Source organism: Glycine soja, chromosome 11 (genome assembly GCF_004193775.1).
Source record: "Glycine soja cultivar W05 chromosome 11, ASM419377v2, whole genome shotgun sequence".
In the NCBI taxonomy this organism is placed as follows: Eukaryota; Viridiplantae; Streptophyta; class Magnoliopsida; order Fabales; family Fabaceae; genus Glycine; species Glycine soja.
In genome coordinates, this window is record NC_041012.1 from 12,322,982 (window position 1) to 12,350,457 (window position 27,476).

A 27,476-nucleotide genomic window follows, 5' to 3' on the forward strand; every position below is an offset into this window, starting at 1 on the left:
AGTATCAATTAGAATGAGTTTTTGGGTGTTTCCGCAATTTTTTATTTTATCCTTATAATTATAACTGAATTATATATGTTTGATGAACCTGTTGATGTCCCAATCAGAAATTGCTGTGAAATTGATATGCTCTTGTGTTGAGTGTGAACCCTATCAATTGAGCCTTTTTCTAATTAGCGTGAATTGATGAAATTAAGTAAGTACAGATCTAGCGTAAGATGGAGTGAGATATTGATTTTGTATTTTTAAAATTTAGAAGAGTATTAAATGACATAAACTTGAATGGTGTTAACTTTCATTTTCTCAAAACGTGGCATGTAATGATATTGATTTTGTGTGTACATGGCACCAGAGGTGATCCGATGTAAACCTTATAATGAAAAGTGTGATGTGTACAATTTTGGGGTTATATTGAACGAGCTTTTAACTGGAAATTACCTATACGTTGAGACAAAATATGGTCCCACCAAGGTATATATGATCATCACACTAATCTTGAGTTGTCTAGTTAATTTTGTTAAATTGTTATGTAAATGTTTAATTAAGTAGTTCAATGCTAATCTCAATTGTATAGCATTCTGAAATGTCACTTGATCTTGATTATCATGAAATAAAATGTTTGATGTTATATTATTAGATTGTCATGGAAGTTGTGGAGGGTAAGCTGCGACCTAAGCTTTCGTGTGATGATGTTGGCCAACTTGAAACCAGAGAGATTGAAGGCGCTTTGCATCCAGTGAACAAAATACTATTTGAAAGTTAAAAATGAAACTTAGGATGTTTAGAAAATTTTGTAATTGTAGTTTATATTTACTTACTTTACAGTTTTTACAATTCATGTCTCAACATTAAATATGTTTTAAATTCATAGTAATTAGTAAATTTCTCATGAAATTTCGAGTAAAAACTGTTTCAAAATAGAATGAAAATTATATGTTGTGTAGTCTGGTTTTAAAATATTTGCAGGTTAATTTTGGGTTTATTGAAAAAATAGATAACATATTAAAAAAAAGTTCTAAAATAACATCGGTTTTTTAAAAAAATCGATGTTAAATGTTACTAACAACATCGGTTTTTAAAAAACCGATGTTGTTAGTAACATTTAACATCGATTTTTTTTTAAAAACGGATATTGATATGTAGATTTATAGTTTTTTTTCATAATTCTTATCATATAACATTGGTTATTTAAATAACCGATGTTGTATTTATTAGTTAACATCGATTTTTCAAAACTGGTGTTAACGATGCTACTTTTCACATCAGTACTTTCAACATCGGTAAATAACCGATGTTGAAAGTCTTAAATAACCGATGTAAAAACCTTATTTTCTAGTAGTGCACGTTCCACAATAGAAAGCCACTTTGCATGATGCATTAAAGGATCCTTTCAACATTGTTCATCGTCACCCATGTCACCACACACACTTAGGAAACAATGGTGCCTCCAATGCAAAGTGAGTGAGAGAGCAATTGAACCTAAACCCTATTTTCACACTCTTTAAAATTCCCAAACAACCTTACAAATATGAGAGAGAAAGCCTATTCAGTACCAATTCTAATTTTGTATTAAGGTGATTTTTTTATTTTTCATTTTAAAATTAAAATGTCAAAATGGATATGACCTCTTTGCCAATAAAACAACCAATAAAAGTGTGTCATATTGCATTTTTACCCATGATTATGCCACATCACATTTTTTTAATGGAGGAAGATGACAAGGACTACAAACATAAATGCTTAATTGTAAGGATTAAAGTGATTCTTTTTACGGGGATAAAAAGCAAAAAAAAAAAAAAAAACCTAATTGCAGAAACGAGAAATATATTTAAACTTAAAATTTATGTTAAAATCATTTCATGAGCTTTCATTAAAAATAGTTGAATGAAACACATTTTTAATATTTTCATTTTCTGAAAAAGAAAATAAGAAACGAAGATAAAAAATATTTTCAGAAAATAAAAAACATTTTCTAAAGCCAAAATGCCATAGCCCCAATTTTTTTAAAATTTTCCAAATCACTAAAAACACTACTACTAGTAGTATTTGACAAAAGCACATTAAAGCTAAACCCCCCTCTCCAAATCGAAAACCCCTCTCCTTTTGAAAACGAGACGCTCCTCACTCCAAACAGGCAAAGCAGAGATAGCGCACAACAACAATGTCGGGTTTCTCCTTCGGATCTTCTTCTTCCCAATCTTCTGCATTCTCCTTCACAAACCCTTCTTCTTCTTCTTCTTCCCCGTTCTCACTTAGCTCCACCCCCGCTTTCTCATTTGGATCCTCCTCTCTCTTCACCACAAACCCTACCTCCGCCGCGTCTTCTTCGCCCTCTCCTCTCACTTTCTCCTTCGCTTCCTCTGCCTCTCCCGCACCCGCATCCGCCGCCGCCGCCGCTTCTTCAATCTTCGGTGCCGCCACTTCTGCCTCCCCCTTGTTCTCTTCTCCCGCAACGGCGCCGTCTGGGGCTTCTTCCTCGTCCGCAATGACGCCGTCGTTTGGAGCAGCAGCTTCCTCCGCCGCGGCGTCGCCTTTCGGTGGCGGAACGCCCTCTGCCAAAACGACGCCGTTTGGAGCAGCAGCATCCTCGGTTTCAACTAATCTGTTTGGAGCAGGGTCCTCTGCTTCCACTACTCTATTTGGTGGAGTATCCTCTGCTTCAACGACGCCGTTTGGCGGAGCGCCCTCAGCTTCATTAACGGCGTTTGGTGGAACGCCCTCAGCTCCTACGGCGCCGTTTGGCACAGCTTCCTCAACGCCAACAACAACTACATCCACGACTCTGTTCGGTGGAGCGTCTTCTGCTTCAGCGACGCCGTTTGGAGTAGCGTCCTCAGCTTCAACGACGCCGTCTGGTGCAGCGTCTTCAGCTTCAACGACGCCGTTTGGTGCACCGTCGTCTGCTTCATTAACGGCGTTTGCTGGAACGTCATCTTCATCGACACTATTCGGATTCAGCGGAACAGCTTCTGCAACGACGCCGTTTGGTGGTAGTAGTAGTAGTAGTAGTACTGCCTCTGCCTCTGACTCAAGTTCAGCTTTTGGAGCATCTTCTTCAGCCGCAACGACGCCGTTTGGAGCGTTGAATGCTTCTTCTTCAGCTGCAAATAGCTCTCCTTTGTTCTCAGGTGCATTTGCTAATACCGGAGCTTCTTCGTCCGCGGCCTCAACGACGTCGTTTTCAGGGTTTGCAAAGCCGTCTACTCCTGCCGCTACAACGGCGTTGTCTAGCTCTTCAGGACTCTCCCTCGCTTCTCAACCCTCTTTTGGATTTCCCAATGCAGCTTCGGCTTCGGCTTCTTCAGCTGCTTCCACAGCTTCTGGTACACCGGCGGCTTCGAGGCCCTCTTCGGGTTCAACTTTTTCGTTCACCACGTCTTCGGCGCCGCTGTTCTCGACGGTGACGACCACCACCACCGCCTCCACCGTGTCTACCGGCAGCACGACCTTGGCGCCTTCTGTGCCTGCATTTGGTGCTACTGGTGCTGCATCTTCTGCTGCCGCGAGTGCTTCCGCAACTCCTGTTGCTTCTACTGGTGCTGCATCTTCTGCTGCCAGTGGAGGATCGTCTTTTACAGGATTTGGCGTTGGAAGCACAGCGACCACTGCTTCTTTTGGGACTGGGTTTTCCTTTTCGAATAAGTCGTCAACGGTGGCAGTTTCTAGTGTTACCGCTTCTGCATTTGGTGAGCTATGCTGTTTGAATATTTTTAGAAATATCTATGTAAATCATATTTGCTACTATGTTTTTGAGGTGTCTGACCTGTTTTATTGCTAAAATGGAGGTTCTGTGATGATTTTATCTATGATGATATTGGCTTTTGAATCAATTTGATGTATGGATGAAATGTAGACGATTGTCTTTGACACATTGAAAAAAACTGCGTGGGTAGAAGATTTTGCTCCTGAATCAAGTTTCAAATGTTTTTCAGTTGTCTTCTCTTTTCTTGTGGTAGAATTTCTGTTGATTCTTGTAGTAATTTCCTCTTGTTATATAGTGCTTTCCACAAAGTAAATTTTCCTTGCTTGAGTTGTCATTGGATGTGATAGGTACCTTGTGATACCATTTTAATGAGTTTATGCAATAATTGAGAATTTGGCCAAATGAGAATGAGAAAATGAATGAAATTAGGAACTATCATCAGTATCATGCACAATTCTTTCTGCTCGTAATTTGTATTTTGTTTTTATTTGAAACTTGATTGATGAGAAGTTCCTTGTTTGTGTGAAAAGTAAAGCCTTCAATTGAACTGATTGATTGATAATTCTTGATATCTAGCAAAGACTTTTGAGTGACTGAACCTTGGTCAAATTTGTTGCATTACTTGAGATAGGTTCTGTCATTGCATGCTTTTGACTGAGAGGTGAGCTGAATTAATATGAAAATAATCTTGTTGCATTGGATTAAATTTTAGATTGAACTCAGTTTCAACTCATTAGAAATTTAGAATTGAATGCAAATATAAAAACTAGACTTGAGAATTAGGAAACTGAATTAATATGTGCCTTTTAGTTTCATTAAGTTATTCTGAATCAAATTCAAACTAGAGTACATGTACATACATTGCTCCCTGCATCCTGCTTAGAATTAGTTGGTTTTGGCCTTCAATTGACCACTTCCATGGTTTCATTTTATATGACATGATGTTGGCCTTTGTTGGGTTTTATCATTTTATTTTTGTTTTCATTTTTTTTTTCTATTTCACTTTTGAAGATTACTGATCCTCCTTGTAAGCTTTTTATTTTTTCTCTCTAATAAATTGTTTGTTTGAAAAAATGTTCAAAATCTGTTTCAAACCTGATGGCTGATTGTTCACTGGATAATTGATGCTACAGGGGTGAGCACTTCAACCTCTACTGCTCCAGCAATTTTGAGTTCCAGCTCTAGTGCAACTCCGACATCATCCGCTCTTGTTGTGGCTTCCACTAGTGAGTATGTATACATTTTAATGGTCATAGTTCAAGTATTTCCGATTAGTAAATGTAGTTAAAATATTTCCTTATTCTGTATTGTTCACCTCCCCTTTCTATCTCACTCTTGATTCTGTTTTAAGTTTATGCATGTATAATATGTTCTATTGATATTGTATCATTGCTAATTTCATCAAAAAACGTGCACATTATACTTTTTATCAAAAAACAAACAACACTTATTTGCATTTTGAAGGTTCCTTTATTTGTTTTCCCCCCTCAGTTTTCAGTTGTAGGATATATTGTAATGTGTACTTTGGTGTCCTCAAGTTGCACCTTATGTTAGTTTGCTACTTGTAGAGAAATTTAGAAATACACGATAATAAGATGATTTCCATATCTTACACAGGTATTTAAAGACTGATACAATCCACCAAAAAAGATTGTATGTATCCCTTAGCCACCAACCTTGCCTTGTATCCTGTCAGAAAGTGGGTTTGGGCCTAATTCAACCCTACAAAACTGGCATGTAAGGTGAGGGCTGCCCCCCCACTTATATAATTTATCTCGACACTATCTTTAGTCAAAGGAAAAAGGGTCTTTGGATAGCGAAACGGGTCACCGGAATAAGTACAACGACTAGAAAGGTCCACCGATGGGGGATGGTTTCTGTTATTCCCTCAGCTAGGCTCTGGATACCATGTAAAATAGGATAAAATATAGAGGGACAGTAGACTAAAACCATGTTTCAGAGTACACAGTGGATGCTTGTTTATATAGACAGGTAGTATTGATTACACATAATTAGAGGATATTCAGTTTCCTCTAAACCAGATATCATATTCTATCACTTCATTATACGTTAAATTCCTGATTCTCAACAACATTTAATTTGATACATAATATTTACAGCTCAACACTACTCATAGGACTGATCAGACTCGTTTTACTTTGCATTGTATCTAGTTTCCTGCTTTATGTTTGTTAAATCACATTGTTTTCCGTAATTTATTTATTCCTATGCTTTAAGTTGTGGATGCATTAAGAGTCATTAATAAATCATAGGAAGGTGCTTTTGATACTTTGTTTTCTGCTTGCCCTATAGAACTACTTCAACTGTCAGCACTTCAGTTGCTGCTGCACCAAAATTGCCTTCTGAAATCACAGGGAAGACGGTGGAGGAGGTACTTGATGTGTTCCCTACATCATATTTTATTTATTCTGACTTTGGAAGTTAATCAAGACTATTACTGATAAGCAATGTTGTTAATGGCGGATGGCGGTTCATGGCGGAAAGTCAAAAATCCGCCATAAAAATATGGCGGATGGCGTAGCGGAAAATGGCGGATGTCATGGCGGACACAAAAAAAAAAAAAAAACATATATATAAACTCATTGAAATTGAAAAAAACAAAGGATTGCATTCAAATAAACTAAAAAAGTTTCATGAGTTCATACAATAATCAAGTACCAACACCAAATAAACTCATTAAAGAGTTCAAAATAAGAAAATGATAAAAACATAATGCAAAGTGCAAAGTGAAGGTTGAGGCTCTAATCATCTTCTCCAATCCCAACATAATCATCTTCGTTGTTATCATATGGTAATGGAGCATCTCCCTCTCCCTCTTCCCCATCAGACGCCTCAAAATTGACCATGATTTCTTCTTCTTCAGATTCAACATCAATATTCTCCTCAACATCTAGATCCTTATCATTTTCTTGGACTGCTTTTTGCTTCCTTGATGAAGATCCAACAACCATTGCCTGTTTTTTAGAAGTTTGGGCAGCAACAACACTTGTTTTTTGCTTTTTCCGCCTAGTATACATCCTACACTCTCCAACCCCCGAAGCCTGATACACAGTTGCCCAATTTAGAGCATCATCATCTTCAAATACCAAATCATTTCCAGCATCATTATCATCATCTTGATCCATCTCTCCCACGAGCCATTCATTGCATACATCAATATCATTAAGAGAAATTGGATCAATTTCATCTCTTGCATTATATCTTTGCTTCAATTGTTGGTTGTATTTGACAAACACCAAATCATGCAACCTCTTGTGCTCAAGCCTATTTCTTTTTTTGGAATGAATCTACAACATAACAAATAAATGTTGATTTCAATCTCAAATATACTCCAAATATAACTTGATCATCAAAATTAAATAAAATTAAAAAGTATAGTTAGAGTTTTGTCACAATTACTTGCTCAAACACACTCCAATTTCTTTCACATCCTGAAGCACTGCAAGTCAAACTCAAAATCTTAATAGCCAGCTTTTGCAAATTTGGAGTTTGTGACCCAAACATTCGCCACCAATATGCTGCAATACCAATTACCAACCAAGAGCATAACTTAGAATTCTGAATTCTAACACTAATACATAAAAAAAATAGTATGATAAAAGTTTCTTACTAGGAGAATGGGTTTTCCTTTGAGCCATTGCAAAGTCGGAACCAAAGTGGTCAGCACCAATCTTGTAAAGATGCAACTCGGTTAGAATTTTCTGTTGCACATCAAATTGTGGAATCAACTTCTTAATGCACTCAAACAAACCATTGGTGACCTCAAAATCAAACTCTAAGTCAGTGTTGTCATAAAAGAACTCTGGATTTAAGAAGTGGGCAGCTGCATGCAATGGCCTATGAAGCTGACAATTCCATCTTTTATCAATGATTTCAAACACATCTTTGTACTTGCTTTCATTGTTGTTGAAAGACTTCATAATTGTTTCTTTTGCCTTGTCCATTGCTTCATAAATATAGCCCATGGCTGGTTTCCTTTCACCATCCACAAGACGAAGCACTTTCACAAGTGGAGCCATGACTTTAAGAGTGTAAACCACACTATTCCAAAAAGAAGGCATGAGCACTACCTTTGCAGCTTCTTTTCCCTTAGGCTCCTTAGATAGCTTGTTCAAGGTCCATTCATCAGAAGTAAACATTTTTCTAATATTGGCTTTCTCTTTGTGAAGCCTTTCCAAGGTTAGATAAGAAGTGGAAAATCTAGTAATAGCATGTCTCACCAATTCCCTCTTGTTTGTAAAATTTCTCAACAAACTTAAGGTACTAGAATGGGCATAGATAAACCCAACTAGATTAATTGCCCTTCTAATGGTCTTCCTTATCAAGGGAAGCTTCCCAATATCTTCAAGCATCAAATCAATACAATGAGCTGCACAAGGAGTCCAATAAATATGTTTCCTTTTCTCCTCCAACAACTTACCCGCTAAAACATAGTTGCTCCCATTATCGGTTACAACTTGAACAACATTCTCTTCTCCAACTTCCTCCACAATGGCATCAAGCAACTCAAAAAGCTTTTCACCTGTCTTCACAAAATCAGAGCCATCAACAGACTTCAAAAACATGGTACCAGCTTGAGAGTTAATAAAAAAATTAATGATGCATCTTTGTTTCCGATCAGTCCATGCATCGGACATAATAGTACAACCATACTTGACCCATTGCTCCCTATGGCCTTTCATCAAATTTTCAGTATATTCAACTTCCTTCTTCAAGAGTGGAACTCTGATGTCATGATAGCTAGGAATGGGCAAATGTGGCCCATATTGACCAATGGCTGCAACCATGTTCTCAAAGCTTTTCAATTTAATGAGGTTGAATGACAAACCTACTTGGTACCAAAAGCGAGCAATATGTTGATGCACCTTCAATACTTCATTCTTATCCATTGACTCTCTTATGTTCATTTGCCTCAGCATCTCCATTTTTCTCCGATTGATTGCATTTTCTGGATTCTTACAGAATTTGTCCATTGGTCCTTTTTTAGTCCCACACTTTGTCTTTGCACTTGCAGCAGCATTACAAGAGTCCGCAAACTCATCTTCTCACTTCCATCACATCCAATCGGTTCACCAAATTCAAAATCTCTTATATTTGCCATATTACCACTGCCAGAAGTACTGTAAGTGGTCCCACTTTTTTTTGTAGCCATATATTCCTTCAACTCTTCGATTACATTTGGGGGAGTTTTCTTGCAAGCTGCAACGTTGCCCGACTTCCCAATCAGGTGTTGTTTGGCTCGGGTTATTCCTCCCTTAGTGATTTTTCTACAAAAATTACAAACAATGGTGTTTGTATCTCCTTCCACTAGTGAATGACAATATTTCCAGCCTGGGTCTGCCTTATTTTTCCTCGTTGCACTTGCAGTAGCAGCATCGGATGATGGTTCAGCCATTTAAAAGAGGTCTGAACAGAAAAAAAAAATTGTGGTGTCAAATACGAAAAAAAAAAAAAAACAGACTGTTGACAGTAAAAAGGGGTGTCAAATAGCAAAAGGAAAAAAAAAGCTGTAGACAGAAAAATGGGGTGTCAAACAGCAAAAAGCCCAAAAAAAAATTAAAAAAAAAAAAGAAGCAGACCGCGTCTTCTTCTTCTTCGTTCGTCTTCTTCCTGTCTTCTTCTTCTTCGTGCGTTGCCGGGGTCTTCTTCTTCGCTCGTCGCCGCCGTTCGTGCGTGCTGCAGGGGGTGGTGTCGCGGCGGCTGGGTGGTGTCGCGGCTGCAGGTAGGCTGTTGGGTGGTGTCGTCGCGGCTGCAGGTAGGCTCGTCACGGCGGTTCTCGTGCGTGCGGCTGGGTAAGCTGTAGAAGTCGCGTGCGGTTCGTTCGTGGGTAGGCTGAAGGCAGGTAAGGATGAAGTTTTTTATTTAATGAATAGCCGGGTAGGGTTGGGTCGGGTCGGCCCAACTCCTACCGCGGACAAAAACCCACGAAATCCGCCATTTCCGCCACCCCGCCATGGCGCCGCCATCCCAAACCCGCAACGCCACCACTATTCGGTGGCGTTTTTTCGAAATTCCGCCACGGAAAACCGCCATGGCGCCGCCATGGCCGCCATTTAACAACACTGCTGATAAGTTCATTTGGCTTAGAAAATTTAATTTATTTACTTGGTCAAGATTTTAGCTGCCTTTTCATTGAATTATTATACTAAGGAAATGATTGCTTCTACAACCTAGTGATGAACACATGACGTACTGGAATATATAGAATAGACTAGGGAATAGGGGAAAAATGATATGGACTTATTTTAAACAGCTTTAGTTTCACATTTTCTATACAAAATTATATGTTCAAATCCATAGCTCAAGGGTGTTTGAATTATCTTATTTTGTGTTCGACATAGCTTGTTTTGGGATCAAAATGTTATACTAAGAAAGCTTTAGGGAGAGAAGCATTTTTTTCTCTATAAAATAAGCTAAATCAAACATGCTCTACGGAACACACCCCTAACAACATTATTTCCACTGTGTAATTCACTTTTATAATAGGGTTTCTCATGGAGGATAAGACATTGGGTGTTGGAATTGGACATTCCTCTATTTCTCTCTATCCTGTTCCTAATCATATAATCTTCTGTAGATTATCAAGGAGTGGAATGCTGAGTTGCAAGAGCGAACTGGAAAATTTAGAAAACAAGCAAATGCAATAGCTGAATGGGATCGCAGGATTTTGAACAATCGTGATGTTTTATTGAGACTTGAGGTTTCTCTACATCTACTGATAAACATTTTAAATTATTTTCCACATGCAAATGACTTAAAATTTTGGCAATCCTTGCTCTATAGCTTATTTATACTGTTATAAATTTAGATTGAAGTGGCAAAAGTAGTTGAGACACAGTCAAATTTGGAGAGGCAATTGGAGTTGATAGAGACTCATCAACAGGAGGTATTTTGAAAAACCGGTTTATTTCTTGATAGTTTTCAAGCTTCTTATTCATGTATTTTTAGGAAACAGTTTCTTTTTCGTTATTGTAGGGTGTTAATAAAATATTGTGCTTGTATTCTATTTATTAGCGTTCTTTGTCTTGTTATCTAACAACAAACTCTGCTTTGTTCTAATGGTGACATACTATTCCATTAGGGTTGGAAAGTTGATTGTATGTCAACTTTACGTCATGCTTGTCCTTTGCTTATTTGTATTCAGTAAGCAACTTTCAATCAAAATTTCATCTTTTGAAAAAAAATGGTTTTTCCTGAGTTCAATCTAAATGAAAACACATACAGCATGCTCCTTTATGTTGGCATGTGTCTAGAATAAGTATCCTTTTAAAAACAGTATGGTCACTATTGGTAAATTAAGCAAATAATAGATTCTGGTTTGCATAGAGCAACAAACTCAACAGGCAGGCAGCTGCTCACAAATTCAATAAAACCTGGGCAGTTAGCTAGTAAAACAATATCATAAATTTATATTTTATAGATGCAAATAAATCTTAAGGGTTATGACCTAAAATTGAAATTGATAGATTCAGAAATTCAGGAATTTAGTTAGTTCTATTCAAGGTTGTTAAAATTGTAGATCCTATACCTTGGGATCATCAGACAAGGGAGAAAGAAACATAAGATGTGAAATCGTGACACTTGGATGAAAGATCTTGCCTGTTATGTAAAATTATATTTAAGAACATATGTATGTCTAAAAATAACTAGCACTAGCAGGTGCTCATGAAGTCTAGAATCACTAAGCACTAGAACCAGCAGGAATGCTAGATGGCATTTTTGCATCAACCGACAAGCAGAAGTAGCACTCAAAATTAGAAAGTTTAGACAATCTCAATCATGATTTTGACAACTATGGTTTGTTTTAAGGCGCAGGCTACGGTGGTCAAGTGTGATAATTTGTGTATAGTGCATATTTGATAAAACTGAGTGATTAAGTGTTTGAGAAGATGAGAAAATTGAGAGAAAAGACTGATACTATTACTAGACTGAAAAGTTAATCTGAGTTGGTTACAATGAGAGGTATATATAGACCTCTAAACCTTTACACTAGCCCTAACAAAATCTAACTAACTAACTAACAGCAAAGGCTAACTGAATTAACTAACAGACTAACTGAATTAACTGATCTGTTATCAGATATCTAATGCTAGAGAAGTGTTATTAGCAAAGGCTAACAGCCCTTACAAGTACACAAAATTACAAAACTGTTTATACAGTTATACAACACATGCTCTAATATTCTAATATCCCCCCTCAAACTCAAGGGGAAGAGTTTTCAGAAGAAATACTCTTCACATTGAGTTTGTCGTTGAGTATCTCAAATCTTGCTGAAGAAAGAGGCTTGGTCAGCACATTAGCCCACTGGTCTAAGGCTAGAATATGTACAATTGAAAGCTGTTTGGCCAAAGCTTTTTCTCTAACGAAGAAGACATCAACTTCCATGTGCTTTGTACGACTGTGGAACACAGGGTTGTGAGCAATGGACACAACACTTTGGTGGTCATAGAAAAGGACAGGAGTAGTGAATGGTACTTGTAATTCTGTTAAAAGAGCATGAATCCATGTTAACTCAATGGAAGTTTGAGCTAAACTGCAATATTCAGCTTTAGTGCTGGATCTAGCTGTGACTTTTTGTTTGCAGGACCACCAAGATAGTAGGTTTGGACCAAGAAATATTGCAGCCCCTGAGGTGGAATGCCTGTCATCCACATCCGATACCCAGTCAGCCTCACAAAATGCACGGATAACCAAGGGCCTTGTAGCAAGAGCAGGCTGAAAAAGTAATCCATGAGATAAAGTGCCCTTGAGATACCTTAGTATTCTTTTCACTACTGCCCAATGAGAGTCTAGAGGTGCAGCCATAAATTGACAAACCTTATTGACAGCAAAGCTGATTTCAGGCCTAGTGAGAGTAGCATATTGTAAGGCACCAACCACTGATCTGTATAAAGTTGGGTCATGAAAAATATCAGCACCATGTCGAGATAGTTTGCAATTAGATACCATTGGAGAAGAAATAGAATGAGTTTCAGTCATGTGAGTTTTGCGAAGTAAGTTTTGAATGTATTTACTCTGATTCATCAATATAGAGTTATTAGGGAGATATTTGATCTCTAGACCCAAGAAATAATCCAAATGACCAAGTTGTTTGAGAGAGAATGCAGTGAAGTTTGGTTGTGAGCTGCTGAATTAGAGAGGTAGAACTACCTTTAGATGAAAAGAGAAATGTCACATTTGCTCCATTCAAATCCAAACTGAAGTAGAGTAGATTTCAGCCAATCAAACCACTGCCTTGGAGCTTACTTCAAGCCATAAAGAGCTTTATTTAGCTTGCAGACCTGGGATCTATCTGCAACTTCAAAACCTGGAGGCTATGTCATAAATACAGATTCTTCAAGAACCCCATTTAAGAAAGCATTATTTACATGAAGCTGAAATAGTTCCCAGCCATGTGACAGAGCAAGGGTAAGAACAATACAAAAAGTGACAGGTTTGATTACAGGAGAAAAGGTCTCATGAAAGTCAAAGCCATGAACTTGATGAAACCCCTTTACTACCACGCCTTGCTTTAAACTTGTTGATGGAACCATCAACATTTTCCTTTACTCTGAAAACCCACTTTCACCCAATAGTTTGTCTATTAGAAGGTAAAGAAACTAAGTCCCAAGTTTTATTTTTCAACAAAGCATCATATTCTTGTTGCATGGCAGCAAGCCAATCTGCATTTTCCAGGGCCTGCTTCACAGTTTTAGGTTCAGAATGAGTAAGAAATAATGGATGTAGTCTAGGATTGTGAATTCCAGATTTGGATCTTGTTTGCATGGGATGTGTGTTAGCTGGTATAGAGCTTGGTGCTGAAGGAGACTCAGAGGAGGATGTATTAATGGTTGTGGACTCTAAAGTTTGAGGATAAACAGATGTGGATTCAGAGGGGGTGGGTGAGTGAAAGATATTTAGGAAGAGGAATTGTAGGTGAATGAATTGGATTAGTGGAAAAACCAGGAGGAACAAGAGGTGCAGAAGTAGAATGAGAGGGAGATGATTGAGACAATTGAGGTGTAATGACTACTGAAGGTGGAGATAGATTAGGATTAAGAGTGTGTTATAATTATGAGTTATAATTATGTGTATCTTTAGAATAGATTTCTGTATCTGTTTTAGCTTATAGTAGAAGACAACAGTGTGTCCTGTCTTATCAAAGCTTTCAAGCTTCTCTCTCCTCTTTGTATATATATATATGTTATTTGAATGAAAGAAGCAAGAGACAGTTTTTCCTCACTACCTTAAAAGCTAAGTTGGCATCAGAGCGGGTTCCGTCCGCCGTCGCCGTCCGCCGCCGGCCGCCGTCACTTCCGGCCGCCATTCTCTCCAGCGAACCTAGGGTTCGAACCGCCCTGGAAAGCGCTACCCAACCCTACAGGTTGCGTCGCCATTGGAGTTGTCACGCGCCGTCACGTGCCGTCACAGCTCCTTGCGTTTTCCGGCGCGTGTGGTTCACGCGCCGCCGTCCCAACGTCGGAAGCTAGCCCAACTTGTTCCGGCAGCTTCGTCGTTCTTCTCTGAGCCTGTTTCAGGTGTTGTTTTTTGATTTTGGCAAGCCTTTGTGCCTGCACGTGCCTTCTTCTATCCTTTGTTCCTTTGGGTTTCCATTGTTGATCAGAAATGGCCTCTTCTGGACCAGTTTTTTCCTTTTCTAGAACCCCAACAATAACAACTACAAAACTGAACTGGAAAAATTATCTATCTTGGTCTGCCTCTGTGGAGCTTTGGTTCCTTGGCCAAGGACATCATGACCATTTGGAGAAAGGAGTTGATGCTGTTCCAAATGACAGAAAACTTGAGTGGGAGAAGCTTGACTATCAACTCTGTGCTGTATTATGGCAATCAGTTGAGCCAGATATTTTGGAGATCCTTAGGTCATTCAAAACGTGTCATTCGTTTTGGAAAAAGGCCCAAGAGATCTTTGCAAATGACATTCAAAGCCTTTTTGATGCAACCATGAAGGTTACAGCTCTCAAACAAACTGGACATGACATGATTGCACATGTAGGAAAGGCTAGGGCTGCAGTTGAAGAGCTGAAAAAGTTTCTGGTAGCTGACTCATTGGAAGAAATGAATAGAAAACTGGATAAGTTTTACATGTTCCTCATCCTGAGGAGTCTACACTCTGACTTTGATCATGTGCATGATCAAGTTCTTGCTGGAGATCAAGTTCCATCAATGGACTCTCTCATCACTAGGTTACTTCGTGTGCCTCATGCACTGAAAGAAGAAAATCCAGTTGATGTGGTGGAAACTTCAGCAATGGTTGCATCTCGTGGAAGAGGGGGAGGCCATAATAGTAGAGGAGGCCGCAGTGAAAAAGGTGGACGTCCTCAATGCACATATTGCAAGAGGATGGGTCACACTCAAGAGAATTGTTATTCCCTGCATGGATTTCTTGAAAAAGTTGCCAAGGTAGCTCAGACAGAAAAATCAGAGTTTAAGTTCTCTGATGAAGAGTACCAAGAGTATTTGAAGCTGAAATCTGAGAAATCCAGCAGCCCGGCTTCACCTTCCTCTGTATCATGTTATTCAACAGCATGTATTTCTCAATCTATTGACGGTTCTAGTCCTTGGATACTTGATTCAGGTGCCTTTGATCATATTTCTGGTAACAAGTCCGCTTTTACATTCATGTCTTTTCCAAAAATTCCCCATTTTGTTACTGTAGCTAATGGTTCCAAAGTTGCAGTTCAAGGAAGTGGTCAAGTCTCTTTGTCTTCCTCATTAAAGTTGGATTCTGTTTTATTTATTTCTCAGTGTCCCTATAATCTAATTTCATTGAGTTAGTTAACTCGTTCATTAAATTGTTCAATAACATTTACTTCTAATTCCTGTGTTATTCAGGAACATGGCACGGGTCGAGTGATTGGAGAAGGACGTGAATCAAGAGGACTTTACTACCAGAAATCCAACTTTTCTGTTTCCTGTTCTGCAATTTCAAATCCCAAACTTTTGCATGATCGTCTAGGCCACCCAAGCTTACCAAAGCTGAAAATGATGGTTCATAGTCTGAAGAATCTTAGAGTCCTAGAATGTGAGTCGTGCCAACTAGGAAAACATGTTAGGTCATCATTTCCACAAACTGTCCAAAGATGTAATTCAGTTTTCTCTACCATTCATTCTGATATTTTGGGACCAAGCCGGGTTACATCTTTTGGTTTTCGATATTTTGTAACCTTTATTGATGAATTTTCTAGATGTACTTGGGTCTATTTAATGAAAGACAGATCTGAACTTTTGCCTATCTTTATGTCCTTTCTCAATGAGATTGAAAACCAATTTGGGAAAACAATTAAGATTTTTAGAAGCGACAATGCAAAAGAGTATTTCTCTCATGATTTTTCCTCCCTTTTATCCTCAAAAGGCATTTTACATCAATCCACTTGTCCCCATACACCACAGCAAAATGGTATAGCTGAAAGAAAAAATCGTCAACTTCTTGATACCGCACGCTCACTAATGTTAGCCTCCCATGTTCCTACACACCATTGGGGGGATGCGGTTCTTACTGCTTGTTTCTTAATTAACAGAATGCCTTCATCCTCCCTTGAAAATCAAATTCCTCACTCAATCATTTTCCCTCATGATTCATTATTCCATGTTTCACCTAAAGTGTTTGGTTGTACTTGTTTTGTCCAAGATTTATCTCGGTTTAGACAAACTTTCTGCCCGAGCAATCAAATGTGTCTTTTTAGGTTATTCTCGTCTTCAAAAGGGTTACAAATGCTATTCTCCCTCTACTAGGAGATACTATATGTCTGCAGATATAACCTTCTTTGAAGACACACCCTTCTTTTCACCATCTATGGATCATTCTTCTTCCATCCAGAATGTTCTTCCAATTCCCTCTCCACGTCCTCTAGATACTTCAAACCAAAATGTCAGTGAAGTTCCATCTTCTCCTCCGCATTCGACTGATGTTGGTCCTCCAGTACTTGAAGGTTCACCTCATGATTTTCATTCTCCTTCAATCACTCCTCAAGCCATGGATCCTGCCATCTCTCCTTCCTCTGATTCAGACTGACCCATTGCCATCCGGAAAGGTACTAGATCTACTCGTAATCCTCATCCTATCTATAATTTTTTGAGTTATCATCGTTTGTCTCCTTCATATTCTTCTTTTGTTTTTTCTCTATCTTCACATTCTGTCCCTTCTAATGTTCATGAGACACTTAGTCATCCTGGATGATGACAGGCTATGATTGATGAAATGCAGGCTCTTGAACATAGTGGTACTTGGGAACTTGTCCCTCTTCCTTTTGGCAAGAAGACAGTGGGTTGTAGATGGGTCTACGCAGTTAAAGTTGGGCCTAATGGTGAGATTGATCGACTTAAGGCTCGCTTAGTAGCTAAAGGCTATACTCAGATATATGGCCTTGATTATTGTGACACTTTCTCTCCGGTAGCTAAAATTACTATTGTCCGTCTGTTTCTTGCTATGGCTGCCATGCGTCATTGGCCTCTCCATCAGCTTGATATTAAAAATGCATTTCTCCATGGTGACCTTGAAGAGGAGATTTATATGGAGCAACCTCCTGGGTTTGTTGCTCAGGGGGAGTATGGTCTTGTTTGTAAGCTGCGTCGATCTCTCTATGGGTTGAAGCAATCCCCTCGGGCTTGGTTTGGTAAATTCAGTCATATTGTTCGACTTTTTGGGTTGAAACGTAGTGAGGCTGATCATTCTGTTTTTTATTGTCATGCATCCCCTGGGAAGTGTGTTTATTTGATAGTATATGTGGATGATATAGTGATTACAGGGAATGATGCTACTAAGATTGGTCAGCTAAAGGAGCACTTATTCAGTCATTTTCAGACCAAAGACTTGGGAAGTTTGAAGTACTTCCTTGGTATTGAGGTGGCTCAGTCAGGAGATGGTGTTGTAATTTTTCAGAGGAAGTACGCTCTTGACATTTTGAAGGAAACAGGCATGCAGAATTGTAGACCTGTTGATGGCCCTATGGATCCGAATTTGAAGCTTCTAGCAGATCAAAGTGAAATGTATCCTGACCCTGAAAGATATAGAAGACTTGTGGGAAAACTCATTTATCTCACCATCACCAGACCTGATATTTCCTTTGCTGTTGGAGTGGTGAGTCAATTTATGCAAAATCCCCGTGTTGATCATTGGAATGCTGTTATACGTATTCTTAGATACATTAAGAGAGCTCCAGGACAAGGATTACTTTATGAAGACAAAGGTAATACACAAGTATCTGGGTATTGTGATGCAGATTGGGCTGGTTGTCCTATGGATAGGAGATCCACATCCGGATATTGTGTCTCCATTGGAGAGAATGTTATTTCTTGGAAAAGCAAGAAGCAATCTGTTGTTGCTCGATCTAGTGCAGAGGCTGAATATAGATCTATGGCTGTGGTTACGTGTGAACTTATGTGGGTTAAGCAAATTCTTGAAGAGTTGAATTTTTGCAAAGTGATGCAAATGAAGCTATATTGTGATAATCAAGCTGCTCTTCACATTGCTTCAAACCCCGTCTTCCATGAGAGGACTAAGCACATTGAGATTGATTGTCACTTCATTCGGGAGAAATTACTGTCTAAAGAAATTGTCACTGAGTTCATTAACTCCAGTGATCAGCCAGCAGATATTTTGACTAAACCCTTAAGGGGGCCTAGGATTCAGGTTATATGTTCCAAGCTTGGAGCCTACGATTTATATGCTCCAGCTTGAGGGGGAGTGTTATAATTATGAGTTATAATTATGTGTATCTTTAGAATAGATTTCTGTATTTGTTTTAGCTTATAGTAGAAGACAACAGTGTGTCCTGTCTTATCAAAGCTTTCAAGCTTCTCTCTCCTCTTTGTATATATATATATATATGTTATTTGAATGAAAGAAGCAAGTGACAGTTTTTCCTCACTACCTTAAAAGCTAAGTGAGTGAAATAAGAGTCAAGATTTTTGACTAAGTTAGAAGAGGAGGGAAAAAGATCAAAATAAGGGAATCTCAATTCATTAAACAGCACATCTTTGGATATGTATATTCTTCCAAAAGGAGACAGACATTTGTAACCTTTATGAGATGAAGAATACCCTAAAAGTAAACATTCGTGAGATCTAAAATCAAGTTTATGTGCATGATAAGGTCTTAACAAGGGTAAAAAAGCCCAACCAAATGTTTTAAGGAATTGAAAATCAGGATCCTTGTTAAAGAGAGTGACAAAAGGTATGGAAAAATTTAGGGAAGTAGTAGGAAGTCTGTTGATTAGATAGACAGCAGTGGTAAAAGCATAATCCCAAAATTGTAGGGGTAATGATGCATGATCTAACAATGTAAGGCCCAAATCAACTATGTGCCTATGTTTCCTTTCAACCATACCATTTTGATGATGAGTGTGAGGACAAATAAGTCTATGAGAGATGCCATAAGAATTTAGAAGTGCAGTAAAAGGTCTATATTCACCACCTCAATCAGATTGAACACTTTTGATTTTAGTATTAAGTTTTAGTTCAACCATTGACTTAAAAGCTTGAAAAATAGAGAGTTTCACCCTTAGATTTGATGGAAAATATCCAAGTGTACCTAGAAAAAACACCAATGAGGACACATAATATTTATAACCAACATATGAAGTTAAATGTGGGGGTCCCCACAAGTCTGTGAAGATAAGTTCCAAAAGAGAATAAACAAAAATAGAAGTGTGAGATGGTAATCTGTGAGACTTTGCCATACGACATGAAACAAAAATCTTAGAAGTTTTTATTTGATGGAGAAATATTACAATGTTTGAAAACTAGCGGCATTACATGTCTATTAGGATGACCTAATCTAGTATGCCAAAGACTAGCAAAGGAGAAACAACAGAATTAGGGACCTCACTAGAGTTTTTATTAATAGCTAGAGTTTTTATTAATAGTGGTATCTGTACTAAGCAAGCCATTATCTGAAGTTGAAGTTGAAGTGGATAAAAGCAAAGGAGAATTGTCTTGAAGGTTGAGGTTATGGAAGTAGTAAAGACCATCAGCACCAACAACTCTTTGAAGAAAGACTTTATTGGTCTCCTGAGATTTCACAAGACAAAAGTGAAGATGAAATTCAAAGTAAACAGAATTATCTTTAGCAAACTGACTCACACTTAACAGATTTTTTGATATTGAAGGAACATGTAACAGTTTGTGAAGTTTAAATCAGAAATATTCAAACCTTCATCATTTCCTATGAAGATTTGGTCAGGTCCATCAAAATGAGTGAATTGCTTGATGTTCTGTGATTCTCCAATTACATGAAAGCTGGCTCCTGAATCTGAAATCCAGGTTGAGGTTGCAGTACCATTCCCATGAGAGGAGGAATTAGTAAGCATAGAGCTGATACAGCAGGCTTAGAATTAGGATTGACCCAGATATTGGAAGATCTGATAGAATCAGAAGAGTAAGGAATTGCTTGGAGTGTGGCAGGATCAAAGAAGGTGAGTGATTCATGAGGCTGAAAGCTCATGTCAGACCGAAAATGGCACACATTGGCAGTGTGACCATACTTGAGGTAGATTTGACATTGAAAGTTGGCAAATCTGCCATTACCTCGTTCTCTACTGGAACCACCACCATTATGTCCGGCACCACGATCAGAAGGACCATTACGACAACTACCACGGCCAAAAGATCCTCTAGAACCACCAAAATCACCAAGTTTATAGGAATTCAAGTGTGAATAACCTTGAGTGTAGTTCAGCGATGAAGAGCTTAACATTTGAGCTTCTTTATTGTAACGAACCAGATGTGTTTCATGGCCATAAAGCAAGGCCTCAATTTCAGCTATTGATGGAATGTGTTTATTGCTTTCAATTACAGAAATTACCAGTGCATAATTCGGCAGGAGCCCTTCAAGCAATGCCTCAACATATTCCTCGTGTTGCATCAGAACTCCAACTCCAGCAAGTTCATCAACATAACTATTGATTTTCCACAAATATCCATCAATAGATTTGCCTTCAAGTGAAACCGCACACATCGCGGTTGTCAATTGTCTAGCACGAGATTTGGTGTGCAAGCTAAAATGCTCATAGATCTTGCCCCAAACCTGATACGAATGATTTGAGCCCAGCACGCCCGACAAGACTAATTTTGAGAGTGTGGACTGTAGCCAAACAAAAAGTGTTTGGTCCTGAACTTCCCAAGCTTCATACTCAGGATTCACGCGATCTATAATATGATCATCCTCCGTGAGATAGTGAGGCGAAACGACGGGATTGACGATGAAGCGCTGCAATTTATGCGCCTTGATCACTGGTTCTACATGTCGCCAATGAAGGTAGTTTGAATCATCGAGCTTCTCAACAATGGTGTTTGGGAACGACTATGATACAGGATTCAAAGGTGCGGAAGCCATGGATACACAGATCTTGAATGATAACTACAAAGGATAGGCTTTCGATACCATATTTGATCAAATTGAGTGAGAAAGTGTTTGAGAAGACGAGAAAATTGAGAGAAAAGACTAATATTATTACTAGACTGAAAAGTTAATCTGAGTTGGTTACAACGAGAGGTATATATAGACCTCTGAACCTTTACACTAGCAGTAACAGAATCTAACTAACAGCAAAGGCTAACTGAATTAACTAACAAACTAACTGAACTAACTGAATTAACTAATTGTTATCAGATATCTAATGCTAGAGAAGTGCTGTTAGCAAAGGCTAACATCCCTTACAAGTACACAGAATTACAAAACTGTTTATACAGTTATACAACACATGCTCTAATATTCTAATAGTGCACAAATTTTTTTAGCCCTTGGATTAATCTTTGATACATTGTTTTATTTTGGACTTCCCACACCGTATTATTCCTCCCCCAACTTGTTCCCCTATTATGATACACCCTCTACATCAAATCACTCCCGATCTTATTCTTCTTCTTTCCCTCTCCTTACCTCCGACGGTGACTTCATTGCCAACAGTTCCTCCGTTCAACGACCCTCCACCATCTCTGGCAATCACTTCTTCTGTAAATCTTGTATCACATCCAACTGAAATAGAGTAATTCGGAAGAGTTAAACCATTGCCATTTGTTTATAGTTATTAGCTGAGTGAGTAGTGAAATTTTTCAGACAACTTGGGTATAAGATTATTCCCAAATTCACATTACTAAAAATTGAAATGTACTATGAATAATAAGCATGTAAACTCCATAAATCAAGTTTCTACAATAACATAACAGATGAGAAAACTAAACTACCGAAAACCGAAATGAGATTAAATAAAATAGAAGGATTGAAGACTATTGCTCTAATAACACATAATTGTCTCTGTGGGCACAACAACAAATGCAGGAATCTCAAATCCAAATCTACTAATTAACTATCCACCGCAACCATTAGCAACGTGAAGAAGATCTATAAACCAAAATTAAAAAAATGCCCAGAGAGGATAATGACGTTTCCATATTTGCCTCTGTAAACTAGGAGAAAATATAGAGGGATATTAGACTAAAACCGTGTGTCAGAGTACACAACGGATGTGTTTATATAAGATAATTACATTAATTATACATAAATAGAGGATATTTTGTTTCCTCTAAATCAAAGATAATATCCCTATAAAATGTAATTAATACTAGAATCAAAATATTTATTATGATTTTCAACACTCCTCCTCAAGCTTGTTACAAGAAAATTTATTCCCACTAATAAATAAAAAATATTACAAAAAGGGAGTACCACCAAAAAACGTTTGAAGGACAACACAAGGATGTTGGTGAAGTCAGGGAAAATTGCTAGAAAGAGAGAGCTGGAATATCCATTAGCCTAAGAAAAGCAAGTTGACTATTGTAAAACCATCATTTGGAAGCTTCAAATCAATATTTTGAAGACAACTCAGGGATCTTGGTGAAATCATAAGTTTCTATGTAATGATAAATACAAGATAATGTAATCTAACACTCCCCTTCAAGCTCGGCGATATTTCATATGAATCGAGCTTGTTACAAATGTGGTCAACCTGATAAAAGCTAAAGGCAGTTTGCTGGAGAGCGCCAGGGCCCTGCACCTGGGAAAAAAAAAGAATGGTCCACCGGGGACACCTTGAGGCGGAGGGAGAGAAGACTAGTGTGATGCTAGCTGGAGATGCGTCACGCATCATGTGCGTGAACTTCATGTGCCAGGGCCCTGCAAGGGGCCGGGTGCGGCAGTGTTTTGAGTTGGTTGGGCACATGGACAATGTGGCAGTCTTTAGCAATGGCAACGGGTACTATTCACCCATGAAAAAAGCATAAGACATGATAAATGATAAATGAAAACAGAAATGCGATTAAAACAAAGTGTTGAAAATAAGACCCGACAAATGAAACAGTCCTGGAATGGCCTGAAACTGGCTGGGCTTTGTGTGGCTCAGTTCAGGGAGCCTGGCATCAGATACGAAGGCTGGAAATATGGCCAGATGCGTCGCCACGTGTCGGAACAGTTGGGCGCTCAAAAGCTGTTTGGTGCGCAAAGGAAGCGCACGTGAGAGAGCGCCAAGGCTTTGATGATGTTGTCGTCACCACCATCATGTAGATCGAAGCATGACAATGCTGGTGATGGGGTCACTTGATGGGAAGGTCATCGGAATTCCGATGGTGTACAGCGGCGCAGTTGTTGAAAAATGCACCAGAATAGGAGAAAAATCGTCGGAAAAAGGGAAAGTGAGTAGAAAAGTTCACCGGAAGACAGGAGACAAGAAGAAAGGTCCCCAGTGGAGCACGGGTTTTCGTTATTCCTCTCTCTCAAGAAGAACCTAACTTTTATACCATATAACAGTGTTTTACTGCAATGTTGTGTATCTTAGATGATCACATCTCATCTTTATTTATAATGGAGAAATCAGAATTGGTATTGATTACTTATCAATCAATTACTGATTATTAGGTAATTACATATTAATCAGAATCATAAGTTTTTATGTAATAATAAATACAAGATAATGTAAAGATAAATGTAATCTAACAACCTCCAAATTCAATCCTTTTCCTTCTCGTTTTATTTTTCCTCGTACCTTTTTTTTTCCTTGAATGTGTAAAATAAAACAGGAAATGAAATAAAAAAAAAAAAATCAATTAATTTTGTTGGTCATTCCTCTTGTCATCTTTGTCCTCGAGCAACCTCCCTTCCTCCTCATCTGCCTGTGCGGTCTTCTTCTGTGCCTCCTTTGCTTTCAGCGCTTGCAACTTTGAATGCTTATAATATGCCACACTGAGGAACGCAAGCCCATACTCAAACAAATTAATCGGCGTCACTAGATCATCTATTGCGAGGGGTCTACGTTTGACACTCCAGAATTCATCGATGGAGGGTCAACGGACTCCATCGAACAACTGCTGTCCCTGCTGCAACAACACCAGTCCTATGATTTCTAGAAGACGATGGAGGCTCAACGGACGAAGGAACTGCAGGCGGGGAAGACATCGTTGTCTTCGGAGGTGGTTGAGGGGTCCTTGGAGTGATTTGATGTAAAGGGTGTATCATAACGGGAGGAATAATAGGGTGTGGGAAGTCCAAAATAAAATAATGTCCCATAGATTAATTCAAGGACTAAAATAATTTGTGCACCATACACAAATTATCACACTTAACCACCATAGTCTAAGTCTTGTTTTAATATCTAATTTATAGATGAAGCTACATGATTATAGTCATTTCATTTTACTTTTTTTTATGGGCTATCAAATTGAGTTTTTAGTATGATATAAAATTTATGCTCAACACAATCAAAAAGTACACAGTGATCTATGCATTAAACGGTTCACAAAACATTTTTGAAATGTGTTTCGTATTGTGATGGAGGCTTTTTATTGTCACCCCTGTATTAGGTTGATAAGGCTTTACAAAGTATGGAGGAAGAAGCGGAGTGTATTTACAAGGATGAGCGTGGATTACTTCATGATGATGAAGCTGCATCTACAAGAGATGCAATGTGAGTTATCTGGATGGGTCCACTGATGGTTTGATATATTCTATATTTAAAGTTTTTACCCTATTTTGCCATATTGAATCCAATCTTCAGTTCAATCTGGTTTGGTTTTGACCTGTGATGGCTGAATTATTTTTTATGTAGTTATCATATTACTCTTGTATGCCCAATTTCATAAAAGCATGAACAACTATGACTGTAAAAATACAAAGTATGTATGATAATGACCCAACATTTTTGGCTACTCTAGCAAACTGTTAGTCCATGTGTACTATGATTTTCAAAAGAATGAAAATATAACTGCTTTGTTATATGTGCTTAGTTGTTGTTTTAAGTTTTATGAATTTTGAGATACAACATCAACATGATAAAGTAAGTTTAAATTAATGGTCAGATTGTTAAAATCACCAACTTGGCAGATTTCGTTGTCTTACTGTCAATTGATTCAAGTTGCAATAATTAATATCATTAGCTTTCAACTGCTTTTGTGCTACTGATTACTTACTGAATACAAATTTGTCTTTCATGTTGTTTACTGAAATATAAATTACTACATGATAAGGATTTAAAACAGTTATAGCCTTATACGTGTTGTTTAAATCTCAATGCAACTGTCAGAGATTAAATGATATGATAGTTCATGGAACTATGTTTTTAGGAAGGGCCCCTGGTGGAATTCCAGAATTCAATCCCCATTCTCCAATATTGGCAATAGGACACTAACAATACCAAAAAACACTTGTATTTTTTTGTAGTTTTATTTGGATAATTTCAATGATTAGTCACCTTTACAATATTATATTAAATTCAGAATATTTAAGTAGTTGGTCGATTAACTTCAATATTTTTGGCATGCTGAACCTTTTATTTTTTTGCCAGCTAGGATTGGCCCACTTAGTCAACCTTTCACTCATGACTATTTGACTAGGAATTGAATGTTGGAATTCTTATTGGTAGATTATCTGTAATTTCATTGCAAATCTTCGGTGAGGTTGGTTTGCCCTGACCTTGAAATGGAGAGAGAATTGTATCACACTAAATTCTGTATACTAAAAATAAAGAATTTACATATGAAATTAAGTTTTCCACTTTACACGTTTATGAAAATCATCAGATTTAGAGTTTATAACTCCTTTTCCCACGTTAACTTCATTGCTGATGCTTTATGTCATTTTTTTCCTAATACCTTAATTTGCAGGTATGAGCAATCTGAATTGATTGAAAGGGAACTTGAGCAGATGACTGAACAAATCAAATCAGTTATCCAATCCCTTAATTCAAACCAGGTATTGGTTGTTAGTTGCTCTTTCATTCTAATAAAAGAGCAAGAAATTTTGCTTACAATGGTGTTTTTGTTCAGGGTGGAGAACATGATACCCTTGATGGAATGACTCCATTAGATGCAGTAGTTCGAATTCTAAATAATCAACTAACTTCTCTGATGTGGATTGATGAAAAGGTAGGTTTGTATTTTTCATTGTGCTAATTTTTGTATATTGGGATTTTTTAGCTATTTTCTGCTTGTTACATAGAAATTGGATCAAGATTAACTTGCTTCAAGTATGCAATTAGCCAAGTGAAGATGGTTTTGCTTTGTCTGGACCTGTTCTCTCATGCAAGTTGTTAGAAATATGGAACCACCAATTATCAAGGAACCTTGAAATTGTTTTAGAATGCTGATTTTACATTTCTTTCAGTATATTAGAGCTTCCTAGTCTCGATTTTTAGAATTTGCACTCTTTTTAGGGATTGAAAAAGTGGTGTTTCAAAGTTATTGTGGTTCTCTTGAAATGGTTTTGTTCCTTGCTGCAGGAAGTTTTCCACTTTAGATGAGAGGGGTGAGGATACTGTATAATTATTATTCACGAATATGAATTGTAGGATTTTTTTCATTTACTTACATAATTAGGAAAACCTGGTTTTCCCTTCAATTACTTAGGTGAACCGAAATAGCAGTCCAGAGGGAGGGGGGAGGTGAAAGAAATTAGTTGTGGAAGTGTTGTATATAGGTTTAATATTTAAATTCTGCATAGTGCATACTTCATTCAATTTGATTTTTGCTTTCTTGTGCAAATTCTGACTTTGATCAATCCACTTCAGGCTGAAGAATTTTCTTCCCGTATTCAGAAGCTAGCTAACCCAGGTTCTGCTACAGATCGTGAACTGACGGGTCTAGGAATCTGGATGTCCTGATATTTCAAATTGTACAGTATATCAACCCTTTCAAAATGGGATGATACACCTAGAAGATTTTCATTTGTATGAAGAGGCTATTTTTGTATTTAGATTCGGGATGAACTGTTTTAGTTTTAGAATGGTTACGGGTTACCTTAAAGTTTTCTATTAAATTTCCCAATATTACTTCAATACTTTTCCATTGAAGTAAAAACCTCGTTATGAAATGAAATATTGTGAAGACTTAATGGTAAAGAATGAAATACCAATTTTAAAATAGCAACCTTCAACTATGAAAATGCTTGAGGTCTGTAATTAGTTCTTAGTTCCTGCTATGAAATGAGAGATGATGGAAATAAAATGCAGTTAGTTGTATGGGCTATTGAAGTATTTGACCCCATATTTAAGTTTTAGAAAAATACTATGTTTGACTGGAATTTGAGTAATAACTAGTGTTTATTTTCATATTCAATGGGTGTTATGTCCAAATTTAGATGCAATTAAATGGAACATGGTACATGTTAATGTGCAGTTTTTTGGACAAATTAATAAGGATGCCGTATCATTTTTGAAATTAATAATAAAAGATAATCCCACTGCCCCAAAAGCCATGGTTCCAGTTTCAACCGCCATAGGCATTGCGTCAATCCCTACTGCCCCAAAAACCAAAATCCATCACCGAATCA

General features: G+C 37.8%; 2 protein-coding genes across 2 annotated transcripts; one reads left to right on the forward strand and one right to left on the reverse strand.

The window, feature by feature from the left end:
• Positions 1-2,068: 2,068 nt before the first annotated feature.
• LOC114375873 (nuclear pore complex protein NUP62-like) lies at positions 2,069-27,069 on the forward strand. The gene is made up of 9 exons (XM_028333739.1): positions 2,069-3,686; positions 4,837-4,933; positions 6,017-6,095; positions 10,302-10,424; positions 10,533-10,610; positions 24,515-24,618; positions 25,814-25,901; positions 25,976-26,074; positions 26,716-27,069. Exons 1-9 carry the CDS (start codon positions 2,162-2,164, stop codon positions 26,806-26,808), a joined length of 2,286 nt encoding a protein of 761 aa, XP_028189540.1. The 5' UTR covers positions 2,069-2,161; the 3' UTR covers positions 26,809-27,069.
• LOC114375874 lies at positions 6,166-9,672 on the reverse strand. Its single transcript, XM_028333740.1, has 3 exons — positions 7,335-9,672; positions 7,124-7,242; positions 6,166-7,011 (listed from the first exon to the last, which is right to left on the reverse strand). The coding sequence occupies exons 1-3, from the start codon at positions 8,695-8,697 to the stop codon at positions 6,466-6,468; spliced, it is 2,028 nt and encodes a 675-aa protein (XP_028189541.1). The 5' UTR covers positions 8,698-9,672; the 3' UTR covers positions 6,166-6,465.
• Positions 27,070-27,476: the final 407 nt, after the last annotated feature.

Excerpts from the sequence above, each read along its gene's own strand:
- LOC114375874 (XM_028333740.1), bottom strand. The coding sequence starts at position 8,697 with ATGGACAAATTCTGTAAGAATCCAGAAAATGCAATCAATCGGAGAAAA. Across the intron at positions 7,243-7,334 it reads AAGGAAAACCCATTCTCCTA|CATATTGGTGGCGAATGTTT; the intron begins GTAAGAAACTTT and ends TTGGTATTGCAG. Across the intron at positions 7,012-7,123 it reads ATTGGAGTGTGTTTGAGCAA|ATTCATTCCAAAAAAAGAAA; the intron begins GTAATTGTGACA and ends GTTATGTTGTAG.
- LOC114375873 (XM_028333739.1), top strand. The coding sequence starts at position 2,162 with ATGTCGGGTTTCTCCTTCGGATCTTCTTCTTCCCAATCTTCTGCATTC. Across the intron at positions 4,934-6,016 it reads GTTGTGGCTTCCACTAGTGA|AACTACTTCAACTGTCAGCA; the intron begins GTATGTATACAT and ends CTTGCCCTATAG. Across the intron at positions 10,611-24,514 it reads TAGAGACTCATCAACAGGAG|GTTGATAAGGCTTTACAAAG; the intron begins GTATTTTGAAAA and ends CCCCTGTATTAG.